Genomic DNA, 24,286 nt, shown 5'->3' with positions numbered 1-24,286 from the left:
GGTATGACCCGGACGAAGGGGTTTAAAACCTCCTCCGAACTGTGTTCTGAGAGGAAACTCTCGCCGTCTATGAACGGCGGAGCATGTTAGCTTAGCATTAGCGGCGAAAGTCTCTAATGACGCCTGTGAATACGTCACACTCACAGGCGGAGCCACATGCACACTAATACCTCTCAAGTGAACCCGTCGAGTGCTGCAGGAGGGCCATGAGACCTGCAAGAGATACTCACCTGATCGCTCTCGCATACCCCATGGTCGACTCCATGCAGCGAGCCAGTCGTCCTCCTCGTCGACATCTGTTCATGACCGATGGACGACTTAGCTCGACTCATCAGGGCCCAACACGTTGGAACGTGAGCTTGTCGAGTGCAGCGCACAGGACTGCCGTGTTGTTTTCTTAAACAACACGGCAGTCCTGTGTTGATCATAATCATGATCTGAGGCGGCGTGGGTCGACAAGCCTCGAACGCTTCCCAACACTGTCAAAAGCCGTGGGAAGCGCTCGGAAGGCCACATAATCATCACGTGTGATTTGGGCCTCTAGGCAAAACGAAGCGGACATGTGTGTCTCCTCTTCAGGGAGTCTTCGTGTACACATGGTTCACTTCAATATTCATTCGCCATCATTACATTCCACTGTCAGGAGCTTTCTCGCTGAGTTGAAAAGGAGAAAGTGCGGCGGGTGCTGCCCGCCTTTATAGGAAGGTACTGCCCCCTGCTGGGTGGCGAGTTCATTAAGCTTTCTCAGAGACGAGGCGGTGCCTCGGGGTAAACCCATAGCGAAGCCGTTGGAGGGCGGAGCACCAATGAAGCAGAACATGAAAGGATCCCTGGCCACCAAGTTGTCGTCTTCAACTTCCTCGTTCAACAGACCTGTCACAGCGTCTTCCTGCTCTCATTAAGCCACGGCACCAAGGAATCCTCACCTACCTGCGGAAAACACCTGGATTATCATCAATCCATTATACAGTTTCTGAGTGATCCTACAGCACAGTAAACACAATCTAATTATCACCCAAAATGTATATAGCTTCTGCTACGAACAAGCTTAAAATATAGACCTGTTTCATTTCTTTGTGCACAATTTACCGTGTCGAGGCTTCATTACAAGACGGACGATACAGCAGTGTAGAAGTATTTGGATGTTTTTAAGTGTGTCTTTTTTGACAAAGAAAACTGATCACTGTTTAAAACCATCGGATGGACTTCAACTGTAAACAGGAGCATAAATGTTACTCTCAAAATAATCCCAACCCTTAGTCGACGTGAGGGCGAATGATTGGAATTTGAACTTGCACTTCGAAAACAACGTTCAATTTGAATATGATCACGAGATACTGATATCATAAGATAAAAAGTATTACATTCATGTCAGCTTCAGGGTTCGGAAATAATATGATAAATTTAACATGAGAAGAAATTGTGATATTTATGAGAGAGGAAAATACTAATTTTCAATGGGTTAGGATTAAAAAATCTTGACACGGATGTCACACTCTGGTTAAGGAATATTACAGGATCTGTTAGTTGTCTGAGTAGAAATAATTAAACCATCAAATACATTTTGCAGTTATGATTAATCAGAATAGACTTAAGATAAGATGTGAATAAAGCAAAAGGAAATCTCTCTCCCTGAAGCCTTTAATATTGTCGTCATCGTGTTCCGTCTGAAGGGTCGTCTGAGGCCCTTCCGAGCTTTATCTCCTCTCCCTGCTGCAGCTCCGTTAAATCACCTCTTCTACTACCTTCTCGCCCTTTAAATGTTGCGGCCTGTTGGGACGCCGTGAGAAACAAACGCTTCAAAAGGAGAGGCTCGTGAAATCCATGGACCCCATGAATCCACTCCGCTGTTTGTCCAGAAAGTGTGAATTTTACAACCGTAGATTCGACTGTTAAAGCTAAAGTTTTGCTAATTAGACAGCGTAGTGTTTTTTTTTTATCATCCTTTACAAGAAACCATCATGCTTACACGTCTCCATCTATATTCCTTCTTCCAAAGATGTTGTGTCTCATTATTTGTCCCAATGTTTCTTGGAATATTCCTTCTTTCTGTTTCATGGGGTAAGAACAGAGGACAAATAAATCAATGAATGAATGAGTTGAGAACTAATTCGAACAAGAGATCAAAAACGTTTTTTTTAACTCATGTAAGACGAAAAGTGCTATATATTATTATTAACCACAGATTTAAAGCAGGGATTAAAAGGACTGTAAAATGCTTTTGATGTGACAACAGCTCGATTATTTGAAGGGGTTCGTCATCTACAGGAAAGGGGGGACAAACTACTAAAAATAAACATTATAGACCGTTTAGTAAATATGAATTACATTCTTTAATGACATATTTGACAGGTCAAAATGATGACATTTACATTTTTAAAACTATTTGTTTACAGTTGTTATTGTTTTTGCTCAATAAATACTATGTTTTTTGTAGATTTAAAAGTCAAACTTTTTATTTACTTATAATAGTTACTGAGATGGTTCAAATACTTGTGTGTTACTTGTTATTTGTCTGTTTATTTGTTATTGGTATGAACAAAAAAACATATACAGTATATATGGACATGCTATAATGCATTACCTTTAAAAAATATATATATATTATTGTATTTACAGGTGAAGGAATATCAATACAAATGAATAAATAGATGATTAAATATATGAACAATAATATTTTTTAAGAAAGAAATGCAGTACTGTCAAATATTTAATATACCACATATTTGTAGTTACCGGTAGATTTGCAGATCAATATTTAGATCAAATAGTTAGTATTAGTACCTTAAAACTTTGCAAAAAAACAAGTATATCAAGATAATAATATTTTGTGTATATATATAAATAACAAATAATATAAATAAATATTTGAAAAATAAATACAATTGATTTAAATAATATTGAATCATAATATGATAGCAGGCATGTTAAGTATAACAAGAGAGGAGCTCACTTAAACATTTCTAAATGTTAAGTTTGATGAACTCATGAGGTCAAGATGAATAAATACAGTAACACCTGCCTTGCCCTCTCATCAAAAGTGTCTATAGATGTGGAAAATGATGTTTAATTATTCAAGATGTGAATGTGGGAAACAAACCAAATTGTTTTTCCAAAGATAACTTGGTGTAAAAAAGCACATTCCCTTCACCACCATGATTTCACCAAGGTTGTTTTGTTCTTGTCATGTATAAAGCTGAAGGAAATGCAGCCCAAAACACCCTCGGACTAGATGATACATCATCTGTGAAGATTCCCACTCAGACAAGTAATGGGGAATCTGATATCGCCAATAAATGATCACAAAGCATTACAGTGTTATTTTTTTTCCTTGGTGGGGTTTATTTAAAGAGTGTCCCTTAATGGTGCCGCTTGTCGTAAGTGGCTACAAGCCTCATTTGGCATTGTTGGGCTGGTACAATGAGGGAGGAGGAGGGGGGTGATTCACAATTGAGATGTGAGTGCACTACCATTCATGGTGCGGGAGAAAGTGGCTGCTGCCTCTTTAAGATGGGTTTAAGTGATCAAAATGTCATGCAAGGCTGCAATCGGTGGTATAATGTTGCTCTTTAAGAGAGTTGCCTAATCATTGCCATGTGTGGACGGTGGGTTTTTGGAAGGGGGATTTCGAGGGAGGCAGGGGGGCGGGGGGTTCTGAGACTAGGCCAGACTGTGAGTTAGGTGTGTATGTGTGTGTGTGTGTAGGGGGGGGGGGTCTCGCAGAGGGGCTCAGAAAAGGCCAGCCATATGAGATTACAGCATAGCTAAGAAATGTGCTCGTTGGGAAAGTTTGTGTATTTTGGGAAGAGCTCCAAATTTTCCACAGACAGCTTTTCCATTTTTTTGGGGTTATCTCACCTCACCCTGCCTCCCCCCTCTGCGTATTTTATACTAATTGCGTGGCGTATAGCCCGCTGAGTCAATATGAGGACGTCTGCTCACTTTCCCCTTTTCCCCCCCTTTCACCTCTCTTTCCAAACACGTGTGTATTTTTTAAACGTAAAGGATAACATGTCTGTATATTTTTTGAGCGCATGACTTCGGGGCTCCTTTGTAGCTTTAATTTTTAAAGGATGACATTTTGTAGCACCGAGAACCAACGCTTCCACTTTGTGGCCGACTCTGAGGAGCGCGGTAGCTGGTTGAACACTTCATGACGCGCTTCAGTGGTGGGCCCGAAAATAAATAAACCAAGTCGGAAAAAGTCTGATTGACCCGGAGAAGAGTTCTATCTGGTGCTAACTAGGAAATTGTGGAGTTTATTTGCAGATGGTAGTTATTGTTTTCTATTATTTTGCAACACACGGATCATGTTGTTTCTCATGATTAGTGGTTCACCGGCTCACATGAGCTTTGATAAACAATTCATTCTTGAGTGGTGGAGCTCTGGTGACTAAGACACCCAATATAGGGACAAAACAAGAAGACAAAACACAGTGAGATTTTCTTAAAAATACAACTATAATTCTTAAATAGCCATCATGGTCATTGTTACGCCTCATAACATAACATCATAACTCGTAACACCTTACAGCGCACGACTGTTATACCCTGGGCCTCTTCTCCTTATTTATCCTTATACTGTTTTTGGCACTTTTCACGCCCTGCACTGTTGAGCGTATACAAACAAATACAAATACAACAAAACGTCCAGCTAGATCGGACTCGCACTTCTATTATTCTCCTCCCAGAATAAACTTTTTCGAGACTTAATTCGTAAAGAACTGCGATTCATTTCTCAGAAGGAATGAAGGGGATGAAAAGTGTGATGTTTTTTTCAAACATCTCCTGCTCTGGTATACATTTCCGTAGAAACGAAATTCAAACTTTAAAATGTAGACACAATGATACATGCGACTGTTGCCAGGGGCCAAATAATACATGCAACTGTTGTCAGGGGCCAAGTTATGATCAATTGTTCAATTGTTGCCAATATCAATACATAGAATAGCTTCATTATAATAGGTTTTTTTTTTTTTTAAATGACAGGACTTCGGACCACAGACTTATTTTTCATGAGGCTCCTGATTTTTAAATCCGTACCATGAACATGTTCACTGGCAACTTGTAAAGTTGGTTTGCTAAGATTTCAGAAAATATCCTTCCACTCTTTTTGCAAGCGTGGGCGCTATAGACTAGTTGCTGCAGGAGCGATAGTTTTGAGATCGACACGGATCGCTTTAGTTTGTTTCGCTTGTCTAACCAATCACTGCTTCAGAAAGACGTTAGGCCCGCCCATTTAATAAAATAAAAGACAAAATTTATAAATACATGATATATATATATATATATACAGATAAGAATGGTTCTTCAAGTCATATTATTATTACATTCATTCATCGTTTAGTTATGTATTTAGACATTTTAACATTTATTAATTTATACTCAGTCATTTATCGTCCCTCATAAATGGATAGTGACGAAAGAAAAGGGAGAGTGTAAATAAAAGGTGTGTGTGGTTCAGAGTTATAGAGAGGGAGTCGCTGCTCATTTAAACACATTTGCATCATTTGAGTAATTATTATGACATTGATAAAAGTACCAGGAAAATCCCATTTAAGGGTTGTAGTAATGAGTCATTAAATACAATAATTTGTCTAAAAATTACATTTTACATCAAAAGCAAAACAATAATAATCCTTTTCTTCCGTGCTAATATTTTTAAGTAGATCAACTTTATATGTACATATCATGTTACATAACATTGAGGTCAGTTAAATCACTTTATTTAAGTTTATTGTAAACTTAATCAGTTTCCTGATATTTTGTTATTACTGATTCATAAATGACTTACATTTAATGCACATTTTATCAAATTATTGTAGCTTATCTATGTTTTCTATTGGGATTGTGGGACAATAATCCTAATTATAATTAGAAAATAGTTTTGGAATTTCTGTTCCCATAATACAATTTAACAAAGCTACAATACGTTTTAGTGTTAAGATATTTTAGTAAAATAACAGAATGCAAATGATTTATTATTTTCTTTATAACATCTAAATTGTTCTTTGGATCCAGGCTAAAACAGAAAAAATGGTTGCTTCACATTAGTGCTAGCTCTGCAATAACCCTCCTGTCCAGAAGGAGACACTGCACTAATCGATCTGCAGCATCAGCATCCAGGGACCACACCCACTTCCTTGGAAACCTCTTTAAAATGGCCGCCGCTATCGAGCTTCATTCTCTTGTCCTTGGCTCCAGCCGGATGTCATGTGTTTCATGAACCAACATTAAGATGAGTTAATCTGCACTGTGTTATTGTGATGATTTAGTTCTACAAGAGTTTATTTATTCAGGTAAAATTGTATTGCTATGATTCTCTTGGCCGGGTCAACCAGTGCATGCTAAGCTACATCTGAAAACATTGTCTTACCATGGCGCTCAAGTGTAGCCTGGGTGCCATCCCATTTCTACCGCGTGCTCTTGCTTCCCTGAAAAAAGGGTCTGGGATCGCTTCACCCCTTTCGTTTGAAATTTGAATATTCGTCCAAAATCTGGACGAGGGCTTTGGTTGGTCCCTGCTATCTCCGCCATCTTCAGGGCTTCACGTCATCAACATGGCTGACGCGGAAGCCGACACTAGTAGCTTGATCGAACAGGCGATTTCATATGTTCTTTCTGATTAAGACGGAGTTTCAGAGCTGAAACGTGAGCAACATGAGGCACTGAAGGCTTTTATAACCGGGAAAGACAATCTCGCCCTGCTGCCAACTGCGGTTAAGTGAGCTGCAATCCAGCCGCAACTTTAAAAAACTTGCCCTTTTGTATAGGTGTTACGGTAGTGAGAGAAGTCACACGTGGAAGGATCTACGACACTATCACTGATGGATTCTCAAAAATACTCTGGTCTTATCACGCAAATCTAGAACAGAAGTTTTTCTGGAATCCATTGAGAGAAACGATACTTTAATTTCACCATATTAGAGTATTTTTGAGAATCCATCAGTGATTGTGTCGTAGATCCTTCCACGTGTGACTTCTCTCTCACTACCGTAACGCCTTCAAGAAAGTGCAAGTTTTCACTTGACCACAGTTGGCAGCAGGGCGAGAACATCTTTCCCGGTTATAAAAGCTTTCAGGGACTCATGTTACTCACATTTCAGCTCTTAAACTCCGAACAGGCGATTTCGTCTGTTCTTTCAGATTTAGATGATCAAGCTACTAGTGTCGGCTTCCGTGTCGGCCATGTTGTTAATGACATGAAGCCCTGGCGATGGGGTGGAGATGGCAGGAACAAATCGGCGTCCTTGTCCAGATTTTGGACAAATATTGGAATTTCAAACCAAAGCTAGTTAAGCCATCCCAGACCCTTTTCTCAGGGAAGCGAGAGCACTTGGTAGAAATGGGATGGCACCCAGGCTAGCTGAAGTGAAATGGAAATGGTGACCTTGACAGAATTTAAGGGATTATGATAACTAATCAAGGGACCCTTTTTTTTTAATACCGATGGCTACATAAACTAAACAGATTTGATTATCACCCCCTGATCGACCACATTGAGTGTCAGTCAGTTTTTCTCACCAAGAAAATATTTGTGTTGCAGTAAGGCGATCCCTACAGATGCATGTTGGATACATGTAGTACCTCGAGAAACAGGGGAGCCAAGAGTTCTGCACTCTCTGGACTCCATTGGCCCGGCGCAAATCTCGGTGTGGTTTCAAGCTATAGAGAAGACATGTTGGATCCTAAGGCCGGAGAAAGTTGGTTTGTCCCAAGGAGTAGTACCAAGTGTACAAAAGTGAGATGTGATGATGTTGCGGTCACATCAGTACAGCAGCCCAGAGTCGGTGTGATCGGCCGTCTCTGGAATCCATTGGCCTAGCGCAAATCACGGTGCGGTTGGATCCTGAGGCCGGAGAAAGTTGGCTTGTCCCAAGGAGTAGTACCAAGTGTACAAAAGTGAGATGTGATGATGTTGCGGTCACATCAGTACTGGAGCCCAGAGTCGGTGTGATCGGCCGTCTCTGGACTCCTTTGGCTCAGTGTAAAATGGAGTGAGACTCCAGCGAAGGTCAGTCGAGGGGGCTTCCAGGCCATGTCTGACCTTCAGGCAAACGGGTTGGACCCTGAGGCTGGAGAAAGATGGCGAGCGACTTGTACCAAGTGTACAAAAAATGAGATACTGGACTCCTTTGGCTCAGTGCAAAATGGAGTGAAGCTCCAGCGAAGGTCAGTCGAGGGGGCTTCCAGGCCATGGCTGACCTTCAGGCAAAAAGGTGGGACCCTGAGGCTTGAGAAAGATGGCGAGCGACAAGTACCAAGTGTACAAAAAATGAGCTGCGGTCACTTCAGTATTCTGAGTCAATTGGACCACAGAGTCGGTGCGATTGCCCTTTGGCTCAGCGTAAAATGGGGTGAGGCTTCAGGCTCCAGAGAAGGTGAGTGGGGGGGCCTTCAGGCACACATGTTGGTCTTTGTCTCTTCCAGGACTACAGAGCTGCTGCTGGATCCAGGATCTTGACCATGTCAACGGATCAAATTTCTCTCCAGCACCCTTCATGGACTCTTCTGCCTCACTGTATCCTCCCTAAATTTTTCTCCATCCATCTTTCTACAGGTAATGCAGCCTTAAGAGATCACAAGACAGTGTCTTCTTAAGCCGGTCCAAAGCCCGGATAAATGCAGAGGGTTGTGACGGGAAAGGCATCCAACGTAAAACCCGTGCCAAAACCTACTATGTGATATTTTGTTACTGTTATGTGTCTATTGTACATTGTATTCCATATACATAGTTTTTGTTTTTTTGTATATGTTCTTATGTTCATCTAATGAAACATAAGAACTCGCATTATATCATGTGATGTTTATAGTGTGCCTTAAATTCTAGTGGGGATGTATCGTTTCTCTTGCATTAATTTTGATCCTTACCGGTTATTCTCACAGGTTTAAAAAGGGGAAATAATAACTTCTGCTCCACAGATTTGGTGAAGAATTGATAAATGATAAAATACTGGAAGATTATACCGGAATTTTTTCATGAGGCTCATGGTTTTTAAATCCATATCATGCACATGTACACTGGCAACTTGTGAAGTTGGTTTGCTAAGATTTCAGAAAAGATTCTTCCACTCTTCGTGCAAGCGTGGATGCTATAGACTAGTTGCTGCAGGAACGATAGTTTCGAGATCGACATGGATCGCTTTAGTTTGTTTCACTTGTCTAACCAATTACTGCTTCAGAGAGACGTTAGGCCCGCCCCACTTATTTGGCATCAACCCATAAAAACTCTGAGATTTACTTTTAAAAAAAAAAATCGTAACTGTTTGCACTCACTCAAAGTATGTAAATTGTACTGCTGAAATATTAAGTATAATTCACTCACCAGTTTCAAGTAAAATATACTTACCATTTAACCTCCGTCAGACTACTGAAGGGCCGTTTTAGGTTGTTTTTCCTTGCTTGAAGTCCATCCGTGCCCAGCTAATAAGACGCTCTAGTCCTTGCAGGATCCATCTACAGCCCGGGACTGATGTTGTAGTCGCTGTCAGGTCATCCATAAATGCTCTGATGGGGGTCTGCCGCGTGACACAGTTGGTGAGTGGGCCTCTGCACTCCACTTCTGCTGACTTCACCACCATATTCATGGCCAAGGCAAACAATATCACCGAAATAGTGCATCCGGTGATAATGCCCTTCTCAAGCCGATGAAATGTCGACGTTACTGTTCCAGAGGTGACTCTCAAGCTGAAGCAGCTCTAGTAGTCCAGTAGGAGGTCCCTGGTCTTGCCTGGAACATGGTGTCGTTGTATTGAGGTTTCCACCAGTTTGTGTGGGATAAACCCATAGGCCTTTCGCAAGATCCAGCCAGGTTTCCTTTTCCTTCACGTGCCTCCCGGATCAGCTGAGTGACAACTCCTGTTTGGTCGACTCATCCTGGAACCTTTGGGACACAGAGGTATCAATGTATTTGTTTCTCAGGAGCTCCGTCATACGTTTGGCAACGATACTGAAGAATATCTTGCTCTCAACACTGAGGAGTGTGTTATGTCTCGTGTCCTTCTTGGTGTTTCCTGTTTTTATTTTGAAACCTGCTCATTTCGTGGAGTTCACCACGGACCTGGAGCGCATTTTTCAGCGCGGCCCTCTCCTCCGCCTGTGCCAAGGGGCACAGCACGTGTTGGCCTCGCCATCCAGTTCCGCATCATGGCAGCGGAGAGCAACTGGCCCGACTCCACGCTCGCTGAGGTCTTCATCGAGGCCCTCGCTCCCCGGATCCGGGTTCACCTCATCCCACTGTCGCTGCCAGGGACCCTGGACGAGATGATCGAGCTGGTCACCCGCATCGAGATTTGTCAACGTGCCGAGGAGTCGGGGGGTCGGGCACCCCTTCTGCCATCCAGCGGTTCCACTCCGCCCATGCACTCTGCCACGTACAGTCTGAGGACATCGAGGGACACCGTGCCAGGAGCTGTCCGGTAAAGGAAAGGAGGGTCAGGACGGGTCCGGCACCACCATCTCCTCATCCCTCACGTCCGGCCATTTCTGTGACTTTGAGCCAGTACGGGCACACCTGGTCCGTACCCGCGTTCATCGATTCAGGAGCGGACAGCAACTTCGTCTCAGCGGCGCTGGTGAGTCGACACGACATTCCTCTCCAGCGGCTGCCACGCCCCATCCCGGTCCACGCTCTCGACAGTCATGTCCTGAGACGAGTAGAGCAGCGCACCCTACCGCTCTTTCGCTGATGGCCACGTTGAGGAGATCCAGCTCCTCGTCCTGGACTGCTCACCGAACCCCCTCATCTTGGGTCTCCCCTGGCTCCAGCAACACCAGCCACGGATCCAGTGGTCTCCTCTCTCGGTGGTCGGGTGGGGGTTGGGTTGTGACCAGCAGTGTTTCACCTCTCTTTCTCTCTGTTCTGCCCGTAGGCTCGCCTCTCCTTCCAGCGCGTCTAACCTCGTCGCCGATCTCTCCTGCGTTCCGCGTGAGTACCATGACCTTTTTTCTAAGACTCGTGCCGTAAGTCTACCTCCTCATCGGTCCTATGATTGCGCGATTGAACTCTTACCCGGTGCTGAGCCGCAACGACGGCGCTTGTACTCCCTCTCTCTCCCTGAAACTGAGGCCATGAACACTTATATTAAGGAGTCATTGGCGACAGGCATCATTCGTCCCTCTTCTTCCCCGGCTGGCGCAGGTTTTTTCTTTGTAGGCAAGAAGGACGGGTCCCTCAGACCATGTATTGATTACCGCTCGCTTAATAACATCACTATTAAGAACCGCTATCCCCTCCCGCTTATGTCATCTGCGTTCGAGACTCTTAAAGGGGCCACTGTGTTCATGAAATTAGACTTGCGCAACTATCATCTTGTTCGCATTCGCCAGCGCGACGAATGGAGAACTGCTTTTAATACTCCTTCCGGTCATTACGAGTATTTAGTCATGCCGTTCGCCTTAACCAATGCCCCTGCGGTTTTTCAAGCCTTGGTGAACGACGTATTACAGGAGTTCCTTAACCAGTTTGTTTTCGTTTATTTAGACGATATCCTGATTTTTTTCGAAGGACGAACGGTCCCACCGCCAACATGTACGCTCCGTCCTTAGCCGTCTTCTCGCGCATCAACTGTTCGTCAAAGCAGAGAAGTGCGAGTTTCAGGTCCAGACCGTCTCATTCCTCGGTTATATCATTAGCACTGGTAGAATATCTATGGATCCCGCCAAGGTACAGGCGGTCTCTGACTGGCCGGCCCCCGATAAACGCAAGGCTCTGCAACGGTTTCTCGGGTTTGCTAATTTTTACTGGCGTTTCATCCGTAATTTCAGTACTGTCTACTTTCCCTTACACTTTCTCACTTCTGAGTCACAGCCCTTTCGGTGGTCCAAGCTCAAGCGCCGCTTTACCTCTGCCCCCGTCCTCCAGCAACCTGAATCCCGTCTCCAGTTCCTGGTCGAGGTCGACGCTTCCAGCACTGGGCTGGGCGCGGTCCTGTCACAGAGATGCGCTGCAGATGGCAAGACTCACCCCTGTGCCTTCTTTTCCCGCAAGCTCACTACCGCGGAACAAAACTATGATGTGGGGGATCGAGAGCTCCTCGCCATCAAGGGGGCTCTGGAGGAGTGGCGCCACTGGCTGGAGGGGGCGGAGAACCCGTGCGTGGTTTGGACCGACCACCGCAACCTGGAATATCTGAGAACTGTATGCCGGCTGAATACACGCCAGTCCCGGTGGTCATTATTCTTCGCCAGATTCAACTTCATGGTAACTTACAGACCTGGGAGCAAGAACTGTAAAGCGGACGCCCTTTCGCGCATGTTTGACCCCACTGACTCTGAATCTGTCCCTGCCCCGATTCTGAAGCCGGGGCTTGTCGTGGGGTCGCTGGTTTGGGAGGACGAGGAGCGAGACCGGAGAGCCAACCGCCATACTCCTCCTCCGACTTCTGGTCCTTCTAACCGTCTCCGGTGTGTGCAACCAGCAAGACCTCATCTGCTCCCTCGTCTGGGAAGCTGCTTCCTCTGCCGGTGCCTGATCGTCCATGGTCCCATATATCTATGGACTTCGTCATCGGACTGCCGGCCTCGGAGGGCATGACTGCGGTGCTGACTGTCGTCGACAGGTTCTCCAAGATGGCCCACTTTGTCCCGCTGCCCAAGCTACCAGACGCCCGAGACACGGCCGAGGCGGTCCTGGCCCATGTATTCCGTCTCCACGGCCTGCCCCGGGACATTGTCTCGGACCGGGGGCCCCAGTTCACCTCCCCCTTTTGGACAGAGTTCTGCCGACTCATCGGGGCCCGGCCCAGCCTCACCCCCAGGCCAATGGCCAAACAGAGAGGGTCAACCAGGACCTAGAGACCTCTCTCCGCTGCCTAGTCTCCCCTGTTGTGGTCCGCCTACGCCTTCCTAAGGAGATGTGCATCCACCCCACTTTCCATGTTTCAAAGGTTAAACCCGCTAGAGTGTCCCCGCTGGTTCCGGCCTCTAAACCTCCTCCCCCTCCTAGGGTGGTTGAGGGTGAGAAGGCGTTTACTGTACGGATGGCAGGGTTACGGGCCTGAGGAGCGTTCCTGGGAGCCCACTCGGAACATTCTCGACCCCCGCCTGATTGAGGATTACAATGTTGACTAAAAGACAATCAAGAACCCAAGACCCAGAGCTAAGTCTTTGCACGTTGTATTTTTGTTGTCTTATTGCCTCATTCTGTGTTTTGTTTTTTGTTCTGTGTTGTTACTCTCTCCTGCCTGTTCGTTCCATGTTCTCTATGTCTTCCTCTCGTCGGCTACATGGTGGGCTTAGGTCTGCCAGTGGCGGTCCCTTGAGGGGGGGGGCACTGTTATGTCTCGTGTGTCCTTCTTGGTGTTTCCTGTTTTTATTTTAAAACCTGCTCCCTTCTGTGTCTGTAAGTTTCCTTTCCGGTCCCTCCCCCTGCTGATTGTTATTGTCTCCACCTGTCTTGTGTTCAGCAGCTGCCAGTGATTGCTGGCAACCTTCATAGTCTGCTCACTCTCCCTCAGTCTTTGTCGGTTCGTCACACTTGTTGTCCCGTGTGCGTCTAGTTCGTGTTTCACGTTTTAGACTCCCTATTCAAGATTGTTTCGCCTTCCCGGTTTTGACCCCTGGTACGTCTTCTCGTTTTTCTGCCTGCCTGTGCCCTTGACCTGTTTTCTGGATATCGTACCTGTCGGATGTAGATTTCCTGGACTACCTGTGACGATCCCTCTGTCTGCTAATAAATCTGTCAAGTTTGACAATCAGACACTTTTTGCGCCTGGGTTTCCTTCCGCACCCTGACAGAGTGAGATGACCCTCAACTGCTCAATGGTACTTGAGCTCTCCTCCTTTGGAACCCAGACCCCCTCTGCATGTCTCCACTGAAGAGCTCCAGATGACTTTGAGGGTTGTCCACAGTCGCTTCAAGAGTCTGGGGCATCCTTTGTATACAACATATGGCACTCCACTTGGACCTGGGGATGAACTAGTTCTAGCAGCTTTGGCAATTTCCCCAACTTCTTTCAAAGTTGGCTCCTTGATGTTAAATGCAGAGATGGGTTCTGGCGGAGTTATCAAAGTCTTGCATGGTCCAAGAGGTTTATCTCTTGCACTGTCACTGTAGGTGGCACTGTGGTATTTGTTAACCTCAGAACATGCAAGGCAGCTGCTTTTTTCTGCCCGAGGATCTTTTTGGTGAAGCCAAAGGGATTTACATTGAGCTACTGATCCCGCCGTCACGTCGAGGAGATAGGCGTTAGCAAAGGTTGACGTGGACGCCCAAGAAGCAGCTGAGCAGATGTCCTCTGCTGCCACACCCAGTGAAAAAACCACTGAGGTTGCCACACCACGGGTGGAATGTGCCCTCAGTCCGCTAGGAGAAGATCCAACCGCTGCTTGGTAGGCCCGAATAATGGCCGATCTCACCCAATGAGAAACCTCTGGGAGGAGATCGCCTCACCCCGTCGGCATCTACTGCGGCAGATGAATAGGGCATCAGAGCGCCTAAACACAGCCACTCGCAGCAAGACACCGAAGACTCCTCGACACCAAGAAAGACACTCAGGGCTAGTGGAGAGAGCACAAGCTCACTCGCTCTCTTTGTGGTTGTTAGTGTCAGAAGGAGCGATACCTTGAAGACAAGATATCCAGTGGGACTTGGTCAAGAGGCTCAAAGGTCGGGCCTGTGAGAGAGTCCAGTACAAACTGGAGATCCCACTGAGGGCTGGAAGGCCTTACAGGAGGTCGAAGCCTGCAGGCACCCCGTAAGAAAAACGCGCCACCAGAGGGTGGGTGCGAGCCAAAGCACCCTCAACTCGACATGCCTCGTTGCTATGGCTGATGCGAACACTCTCAGTGTCGCCAAAGTCCATCCGCTATCCAGCAAAAGTTGCAGGAAAGACAGGACAGCAGAGACCAAACAGGAGCTGGGGTCCAAGGACCTGTCTGCACACCAGCGGGAGAAAATCCCCCACTTCGAGGCATAAAGCCTGCGTGTCGATGGGGCCCAGGCGTTCTCCAGCGTGTGGAGAACACTCGGGTCCAAAGTCCCGCTCAGCTCGTCCCGTGCAGGAGCCACACTTGAGAGGCCGGTCCAGGGCAGCGGGGGCCCAAGGGATGGCCCACGGAGTCCTGACCGCCATGCGCACCAGGGAGTCTGGCGCTACCAATATTAACCTCAGCGCCTCGTCCCCCGAACTAAGGGGAGAAGGAGCCGCGGAGGAGGGAAGGCGAACAGTAGTCCGGCCGGCCAACTCAAGTTGGCTAAAGCGTCCGAGCCTAGTGGGGGCAATCCGACGCCCTGAGGGAGAACCCGAGAGGACATCTGAAGTTCTCCTTGCTGGCGAAGAGGTCTGCCACCGGGTGAACGAACCAAGACCATATCTCGGCTCTCCACTGCCTTGGACAGACCCCATTCGTCATGGACGGTCCCCACCCGACAGTCTGTCCGCTACTGCGTTCATCTCGCCCGGTACATGCTGAGCTCTGAGAGAAAGCAAGTGACGGTCTGCCCACAGCCAATCTTCTTTGCCTTTAGCTCTAGCCAGTTTATGTGACTGTACACTGGTCTACCCCGCTGGCGTAGGCCTGACCCGAGGTGCCTCCCCAACCTGTCAGAGAAGCGTCCATAAACACCTGAGTGTAAAGGACGCAACCCAATGGAACTCTCCGTCTGAGGTTGGCTAGAGAGTCCCAAAAACTGGATGTCATGCAAAACCCGAGCGGGAAGGCGCACTTTCGACCCTGTTCCCGCTTGAGGTCTAGCTTGAAAGACCAACCATCTCTGAAGCTCCCTCATGTGCAGCAAGCACAGCCGAACTACCGTGTGAGCTGATGCCATGAGCCCCAGGAGGGTAATAACAGTGCCTGCTGTCGTCACATGACGCCGAGCTTCCAGCAACTGTGTTGTCAGTCGGAGAATGGGCTGGATACGCACGTCCGGGAGGCACAGTTGCCCCAGGTAAACTAACTGTTGAACTGGAGTCAGAGCGCTCTTGCTGAGGTTTACCCCAGGGTGGCAATATGGCTCAACACCTTCTGTGTGTGAGTGTAACTTTCTGCCTCTGACCGGGCAAGTATCAACCAGTCGTCCAAATAGGTCAAGATCCTCACCCCACTCACTCTTAATGGCTCCAGTGCCGCCTCCACACACTTGGTGAAGGTCCTGGGTGCCAGAGCATAGCCGAACGGGAACAGAGTGTATTGAAACACATGATTCTCGAGGGCAAAAGCAAGTACTTTCGATGTGAAAGTACGCGTCGGTCAGGTCGATAGATGTCATCCAATCTCCTGGACTAACACCTGTGAGCAGTTTCTTGACCGTCAACATGCGAAACGGGCGGGTAGCTATGAATTTGTTCAAATAGCTGAGGTCCCGTATGGGTCTCCGACCCCCGGTCTTCTTCACAAGGAAGTACCGGGAGTAAAACCCTGTCATCATCTCTGCTGCAGGAAGCAGTTCTACTGCAGCAGAGTAGAGACCTCGTTTCTTGGACATGATAATTTTTCCTGCTCCGCCACGCGTGTCCAGAGAATCCCTGAAAAACGCGGGGGTTGACGGGCAAATTGGAGCGCATAGCCCCGCCTGATTACTTCCCTCTGAGATCTGGAATGAAGTAAAACCAGGCGACTCCAAGCCGAATAATGTTCTGTCAGAACCGCAGCCCTGACGAACTTTGGGTTGTCCTCCGGCCCGCCCCAGCGAACGTCCCAGAGCGGGCCGTAGACGAAAGGGCATCACACAAGCCACTTCTCCATCTCTTGAATCAACAGAGCATGTACTCGAGCTGGATTCACTAGAACCCCCACTCTCATACATAAAATCCGGCTCTGTGAGAGAAACGCGCAAGTGCGCGTGAGAAACCTCAGATGCGTGTCGTGCGTGTTCCCTTTGGGGGGGAAAGGGAAGTCTTCCCAGCTCCCCGAGCACTTCTTAGTGTCACCGCAGCTGACAAAATCTGAGATCTGGAGGAATGTGCTGGAGAATTTAAATGTAACTGATGTGAGTTCAGAACAGGTCGCGCGCACGCGCGTCGGCACCGCATCACTCACCGCGTCCAGTACATTCTCAAGCTCCGCTGGCGGTCCTGACCTGCTCATCACTTTTGAGATCCGACCGCCACGCACCTCTCCAGATGATCGACCAGAAGTGGCGAAAGCTCCTTGCCCTCGTCTGGTCTCAGAACTGCGAGAAAACTAGCGCGTAAAAGCGCAGTGTTGCGTCAGTTCCATGGCGTTTTCTCTTTTCCGCCGCCATACGTGACGTCCTCCACAGTGCCAGTGCTTGTTGACAGCGCTGTGGGGGAAGGAACAACCTCCGGTCAACATAGACATGTCCGGACTAGTTCCACTCACCTCAGCTGTCAAGCTCTGTCGGGCACGAGCGCTGGTCGACGCGGGAGTAAACACCGCTGAAGCCGGCACCGCGGACCTCTGCTCGCCTGTAAATAAAACACATGTGGTTGGAGTCTGCCCCTCATTCGTGTGGACAGACTCCATTATTACAGTCTCGGCATGACCCGGACGAAGGGGTTTAACACCTCCTCCGAACTGTGTTCTGAGAGGAAACTCTCGCCGTCTATGAACGGTGGAGCATGTTAGCTTAGCATTAGCGGCGAAAGTTTCTAATGACGCCTGTGAATACGTCACACTCACAGGCGGAAACAGATGCACACTACTAACATCTCTCAGAACGGACCACAGAAACGTCACATGTGCTCTTGTTTTATTCCCTACACATGCCCTTGAAAGAATAGGGGGGAGGAGCCCTCGGCCGTCGACTCCACTGCTGCTGCTGGCTCCCCGGCTCACGCTGCGGATCTTGGCGACGCTCCGTGACGCTTCCCCCCAGCACCAGATGATGAGGCCGACAAACGGGATCTCCGTCTCCGAGCGCCGTATCGCCGTCGCGCCTCGTCATCACGCCCATGCAGGTGATGGCGGAGCTGCGCCGCCTCCTGCCGGGCCATTCCTCTCCATGGCGCGTCCGTTCAATGGCGTTTCTCCGCCAAACGTGACGCCATGCATGGCGCCGGGATTTTTTTGACAACGCTCATCGGCGGTCAAACCCCGTCAGCGCATGTCAACACGGAAGTGAAGTAAACACAGCTGATTAAGCCGGTCTACACACACTAAACAGCCGCCATCTTAATGACGTTTTAAACGGAAGTTACGTCCTATATAAATGCATATATATTAATATACTTACAGGTGCATTTTCAGCAGCAGTAGAAGGATGACACGTCTTCGGTGCTGATACCAGCTTAAATATCTCGCAAATATTTCGATTTTCATATTTTTTCTTTATTTCTTTTTCCAAACTTGCAAAACTTGCTGCCAGCAGGTGTCGGCGATAGAGTTCAAACAGCTGATTGAAACATCATTAAATAGAAGTAGAAGAAGAAGCTGTCATGTGATTTCCGTTTAGTGTGTAGCAGCAGTGTTTGATTTGAGACATACTATCTGTGGATAATTTGCGTACTAGTTAGTACGTACACTAAACTGATGCATACTAACTTCTAGCATACTAAGAGTAGTATGCGATTTGAGACACAGCATCGCATTCTAGCGTACTCATAGTTAGTATTTTTAGTGCGTTAGTGCGTCTCAATTCTTAGTATGCGAAATTTAGTGCGCCGTGCACACTAAATTGGCGTACTAACACGCCCACAAAACTGAGCATGGAGCAAAACTCCAACATTAAAAAAAAAAAAATGTTTCTTTTTTTTTACCTCTTCAAAACTCCAACATTAAAAACAATTTTGTTTGTTTTTTCCTCTTCAAAACTTCAAAAATATAAATATTAAATGCATATTAGCCACTCTTCTGTTAAGCATCGACACTGGGCATCAAAGCCTCTCACCCTCGTCTTCTTCATTAAAAATTGGAGGATCCAATGTTGCAAAACATAGAACAGTTTTTTTTTTTACAAAGTCGTTTTATTTATTATGGTGTGTTAATAAAAAACATTCAGTGTGTACAAGAACACAGTCACATTTATTTCTATGTCTGCATACAGTAATTGTACTCCAAATTGTTGTAGATTTAAAAATACAGAATATTCCAACTAATTTATTTAGAATAATCGATGTATTTATATTAAATGGTCACTAGATGGGAGTAATGTGTATAATAAAAATGAACTTAAATGAAAATGAATTAACTACGAGCGTTGATAAAAACTATTTTGTACATCATCAAATGCTACTTTGAATACTAGTGAAGCTAATTATTCGATCAATTATTTCCAGTTATTTCTAAACAAATACTTGTTTGTATAACACAGTTAGATCAATGTTTGGACAGAGAATAATTGAATCTAAATATAAACTTTGACTACGATCACTACGAAATATTTGTTCGTACTTAAATGAACGAGTTAGGAGAAAATATCCAGTAATTAGGCGTGGACTATATTACGATTTTTTTTTTTATATGAAACACTGTCAACAGGAAACATGTTTATTAGGCTTTTACCCTTATTTTGTTTTGAGTATACATTTCGAGAATGTATCTTTTATTAAGCCTTTATATATTTACTGTCATTCTAGCTAGTTTGGAATTTAAATGTTTTTATTCAGGTATCAAACTTTTTTGTAACTCAAAATCTTAAATATAATTTTTATTGCCATAAAAATCATAGATGCTCTAAAATCAAGATGTGTAAATTGTTTGTTTGTGCAGTTTTATTTTCTATTTTGCATCATTAACCTTTATTTTTTCAAGAGAGACCTGTTAATACATATTTAATACAAGGTGTCAGTAGTTATGACAAAAACAACTTTCATGAGGAAACAATTCAATTTCATAACAAAAAGTACAAACCCACTTTATTTACAAATGCAACAGTTGAACACAAAGACTCACAAGCATCTAAAATACATTCAGCACAATCTCTCGGATCTATCCGATCAAGACACTCTCATAAACATTTGCATATCCTCCTTGTTGTCAAAGACAAACATGAAAGGATCCCTGGCCACCAAGTTGTCGTCTTCAACTTCCTCGTTCAACAGACCTGTCACAGCGTCTTCCTGCTCTCATTAAGCCACGGCACCAAGGAATCCTCACCTACCTGCGGAAAACACCTGGATTATCATCAATCCATTATACAGTTTCTGAGTGATCCTACAGCACAGTAAACACAATCTAATTATCACCCAAAATGTATATATCATATATTAATAAAAATAAATACCAGAAGTGATTGTTCCTGGTCCTTCTGCGGTGGCAGCCAAAGAAGAGGCTCGAGTCGTCCATGGAGCATTTCTTTAGCCCTCTGGTTCCAGTATGCAAATCACTGACCATGCCTTTAATATAATACATTGTAAAGTAATAAATTGAACTATAAAAATAGGTTTTCTGATTTAAAAGTCCTCTTACCCTTAAATTTTTACCATAGCTTAATGACTTCTGAATGAACGAAAATTCTGGTTCTTACTTTCAGAGCTATTCATGGTCAAGCTCCTCCTTACACTAACTGATCTGATCCAGCCGTACACCCCAGCTCGGGCTCTGAGGTCTCTGGATCAGAATCTACTAATGGTTCCTCACACACGGTTCAGGACCAGAGGAGAGAAATCCTTCCAGGCTGTTGCTCTAAGCTTTGGAATGATCTTCCTCTCTCTTTGCGCTTGATGGAGTCTACTGACTTTTTCAAGAAACATCTTAAGACTTTCTTATTTGTGCAGCGCTATATAAATATATTTTACTTACTTACTTACTTACTCCACAGTGGTTTTGTAACGGACCTTCTCAAATAACTCCTCGAGAGATCGTCACACACACATTTTTCATGGGGCGGAGCTCTGGTGCGGACTTGGTGACGCTCCAGAGTGACAGCATTAATTCAAACAAAACTGACCACACATGAAGCCGATATAGAAATTAATCAAAATATATTTACTTCATAACTTAATCAGAGATTTAACAAAAAGCGCTCCTTAACGGAGGGATCAAACAAACAAGAAACAAAACAATGAACACCCGCGACAACCCCACAGTCAAATCCCCCGCGATCAGTGTCCAATGTTCAAGTCCAACTTAATGTCCAAAAAAAAAGCCTGCGATAAGTGAATCCAAGGTGAACTCGGGAGGAGTTCACCTTGGATTCACTTATCGCGAGGTGCAGAGACGCTGGACGGCCCGCCGTGAAGTTATCAGCGCGCAATCACTCATGTAATGATCCGGTTCAGAAACACAAGAGGCAGAAAATAAGATAAGAAAACCCTATATTCCTCTCATGGGTAGAATATTTAAAAACTCAAAATTGCTGTTTCTCATCAATACGTGTCGGAATATGTTTTTACTAACTGATTATTTTAATGTTGGGAAGACTGCCCTCTAGTGAAATGTGACGAGAATGAAAAAAAAACGGAATAATACAATACATGTCTTATGATTATTGTGGTTATTTAAATTTTTCTCCAACCACTTTGAAACTACATGCTAGTATACATGTTATTATTTAAAAAACATTTATTGAAACACACAGACAGCACACTCACCCAAACACTCGCACACAGACAGACAAACACACGCCTACACAAGCCCACAACGCACACACACTCACTCACTCACTCACACTTTTGACCTTTTAAGTATATATTTTGTTGAGAATTGTTTTGATTGTTTAAGCGCTTTGTGACCCTCGTCTGGAAAAGAGCTCTATAAATATAAATTACTAACTTACTTACTCACTAACAGACAGACAGACACATACAAACATACACACACAGACACAAATACCTACTATCTTTATGCCTATATTATGAGTCTTTGTATTTCAATGAGTTCAATGAAAATAAAGATGTTTTTTTTCCAGGATTCGGAGTCTCTGCTCCGACTACAACAACAGGAAAGGCCCTGATTGTTCTCTACAGTCTGTTCGGCTGCTCAGCAACGATGCTCTTCCTCAATATGTTCCTGGAAAGAGTCATATCAGTGCTGAGCCTCGTCACATCTTGGTGTCATCACGCTCCATCCATCAGCTCGGAGGGAAGAGACACGTGTGGACGACTGAAGCCGTCCGTGTGCTTCATCGCCCTCTATCTCCTCCTCCTCGTCCTGGTGGTGTCGTGTGTCTTCGCCTTGATCTACTCGGTGATGGAGGGCTGGAGCTATCTGGAGTCGCTGTACTTCTGCTTCGTGGCCTTCAGCACCGTGGGATTCGGGGACTTTGTGAGCAGTCAGAGACAACAGCACCAGTACATCCTGGTGCACCAGGTGGCCAATTGTCTCATGATGCTTTTCGGAGTTTGCTGCACCATCTCTCTCTTCAACATCATCTCAGTGATCCTCAGACAAGCACTCAACGGCGCCAAAGGGACGTTCACCTGGATGTTTTACTACGTCTGTAGTTATAAGGAGCATTTGAGGCTGTTTAATCTCTGCTCCTCTGAGCCAGGACGCTTTTGCAAGGATGAATCTACGAGTAAACAGCAAGTTCAAGTAGTGTCTTGAGGGTGAAACATTTTGTGAAGGTCAAGTTTCTCCACTCTCGCTGATACTCAGAGAGAGTATCCATCAGAGTGGACAGGAAAGATTTAAAAAAGCTAACTCTCCAAGTGAATAAATAAAATCTACCTTTTATCTTCATTAAAAAGTTGTATATTTTCCCTGTACTGTCCAAAACATACAAATATTGATTGAGTACTTTAAATTGGGGCGATGAGGTTTCATGAAACAGCTGATGAGGTTTTATGATACACTGTGGTCATTTTAAGAGTTCAGTACTGGCTCAGAACTAGTGATATTATAATATGTGTCACAAGACAGGGGCAATAATACGATACACTGTGATATATAATAGCATATATTATTTGTACTATTGTCCGAGCACTCTGGCGTTACAGCATTCACAGATTGCATGACTCTTGACTAGGTCATAACTAGTTTAATTTGTTTCGAAAGAAAAATATTCTCTAAAATCAGCTGAAAGCTGCTGGAGTCTGACTGTATCCTCTCGTTCTCAGTCATAGATGGGATCTCGCAAGATTTCATTGCTCATTTAAATGGGAACTAATGACATCTAGCGGTACTTTAATTGCAACGCAAAGATTAACAAACATTTGAATATGTGCATTTTAATTGTAAATATATTTTCAGTTTTTAAATATTTCACACACTTTATTGAAATATAAACCATAAAATAACTATAATTAAAAAAAAAAGATTTAACTTGAAAAATTCGATACAGTACTGTTAAATGTCAATACAGTAGGATGAAAAAAAAAAAAGTTTATCAATATTTTTTCACAATTTACAACCAAAGATTATAGAGGAACGTGTGCCATCTAGTGAAAATGAGGAAACTATCATGAAACATGTTTCATGAAGCCTCATCAACACAGTCTGGCAACCAGTTCAGAATCTTTTCCTTCTTACATTTTGAACATTTTATTTCTACTTGTTTCTAAAGATGATGATTTATTTTCTTAATAATGATGCTTTATATGAGAGCGGGATAACAGCTGGTGACACAGAATAGGTTCCAGCATCTGACAGGAACATTAATTCATCCTGAAGGTCACATATTTAATGACACATGCATTAGCAATAATCTGTTGCCGCGGGTGTCGACATGTGCGACGGCTTTCTCATTGAATTTTGACATCAGGAGCTTAACGAAGCATTGATTGATGTTTCTATTCCTCCAGTGCGAGGATGACTGTCGTACCAGTGAATTGCGGCACACAAGCGGCAGACAGCAAGTCTATTGTGCCATCAAAGTGAAAGTCAGATGAAGGTTGACAGTAAACTCACAACACGGCTTTGTTTCAAGTGAAAACACCAGGAAGGCTCTGTAAACAGAACAAAAGCACTGTGAATACTGGAATCTGGACTTATTCTGCAAAAAAAAAGAATTAGTTTGAGATGGTTGCTTTTTGCCTCCATGTTTTTTAATATAATTCCTAAAAAAAAGGTTATTCTTCAAGTGACTCAGCTTTATGACGCAGCATTACGCAAACATGTGTCTTTCTTATTATAGATAGATAGATAAACTTAACAGCCATCGAACACCGGATCTCATTATATTATCTATAGGTGGATTTCCGATGGAATGTCTACTGAATAGCTACTAAAGCTGATGGAATTATATCAGTTCCATCAAAGTGTTGAACAATTAAATTGAACATTTTAAATGTTTAAAAACTTTTAATTGAATTGTTGTTGTTTCCTTTTGATAATTGATTAAATAATTTATATATTGAAAGGTTACACTTTTTTTCATTAAATAATTCAACTAAATATTTTGTATATTTAAGGTATTCAGCTTCTTTTTTTAAAATAATTTCATGCAATTTTTTATTATGAAAGGTTTAATTAATTATGTTTTTTTTATTAATATTTTTTT

General features: G+C 44.6%; 1 protein-coding gene across 1 annotated transcript in view; it reads left to right on the top strand.

Annotated features, from left to right (window-relative positions):
- Positions 1-22,392, top strand: part of LOC148075795 (potassium channel, subfamily K, member 13-like) — a 38,611-nt gene extending 16,219 nt beyond the window's left edge. The window contains exon 2 of the mRNA XM_087794933.1: positions 21,755-22,392. Within this exon, the coding sequence (XP_087651059.1) occupies positions 21,755-22,392 (638 nt within the window). The remainder of the gene's footprint in view (positions 1-21,754) is intronic.
- The last annotated feature ends 1,894 nt before the right edge of the window (positions 22,393-24,286 follow it).

Source organism: Callionymus lyra, chromosome 7 (assembly GCF_982586985.1).
Source record: "Callionymus lyra chromosome 7, fCalLyr1.hap1.1, whole genome shotgun sequence".
Taxonomy (NCBI): Eukaryota; Metazoa; Chordata; class Actinopteri; order Syngnathiformes; family Callionymidae; genus Callionymus; species Callionymus lyra.
Note: the sequence above shows the minus strand (reverse complement) of the source record. Positions and strands in the feature narration are given on the sequence as shown.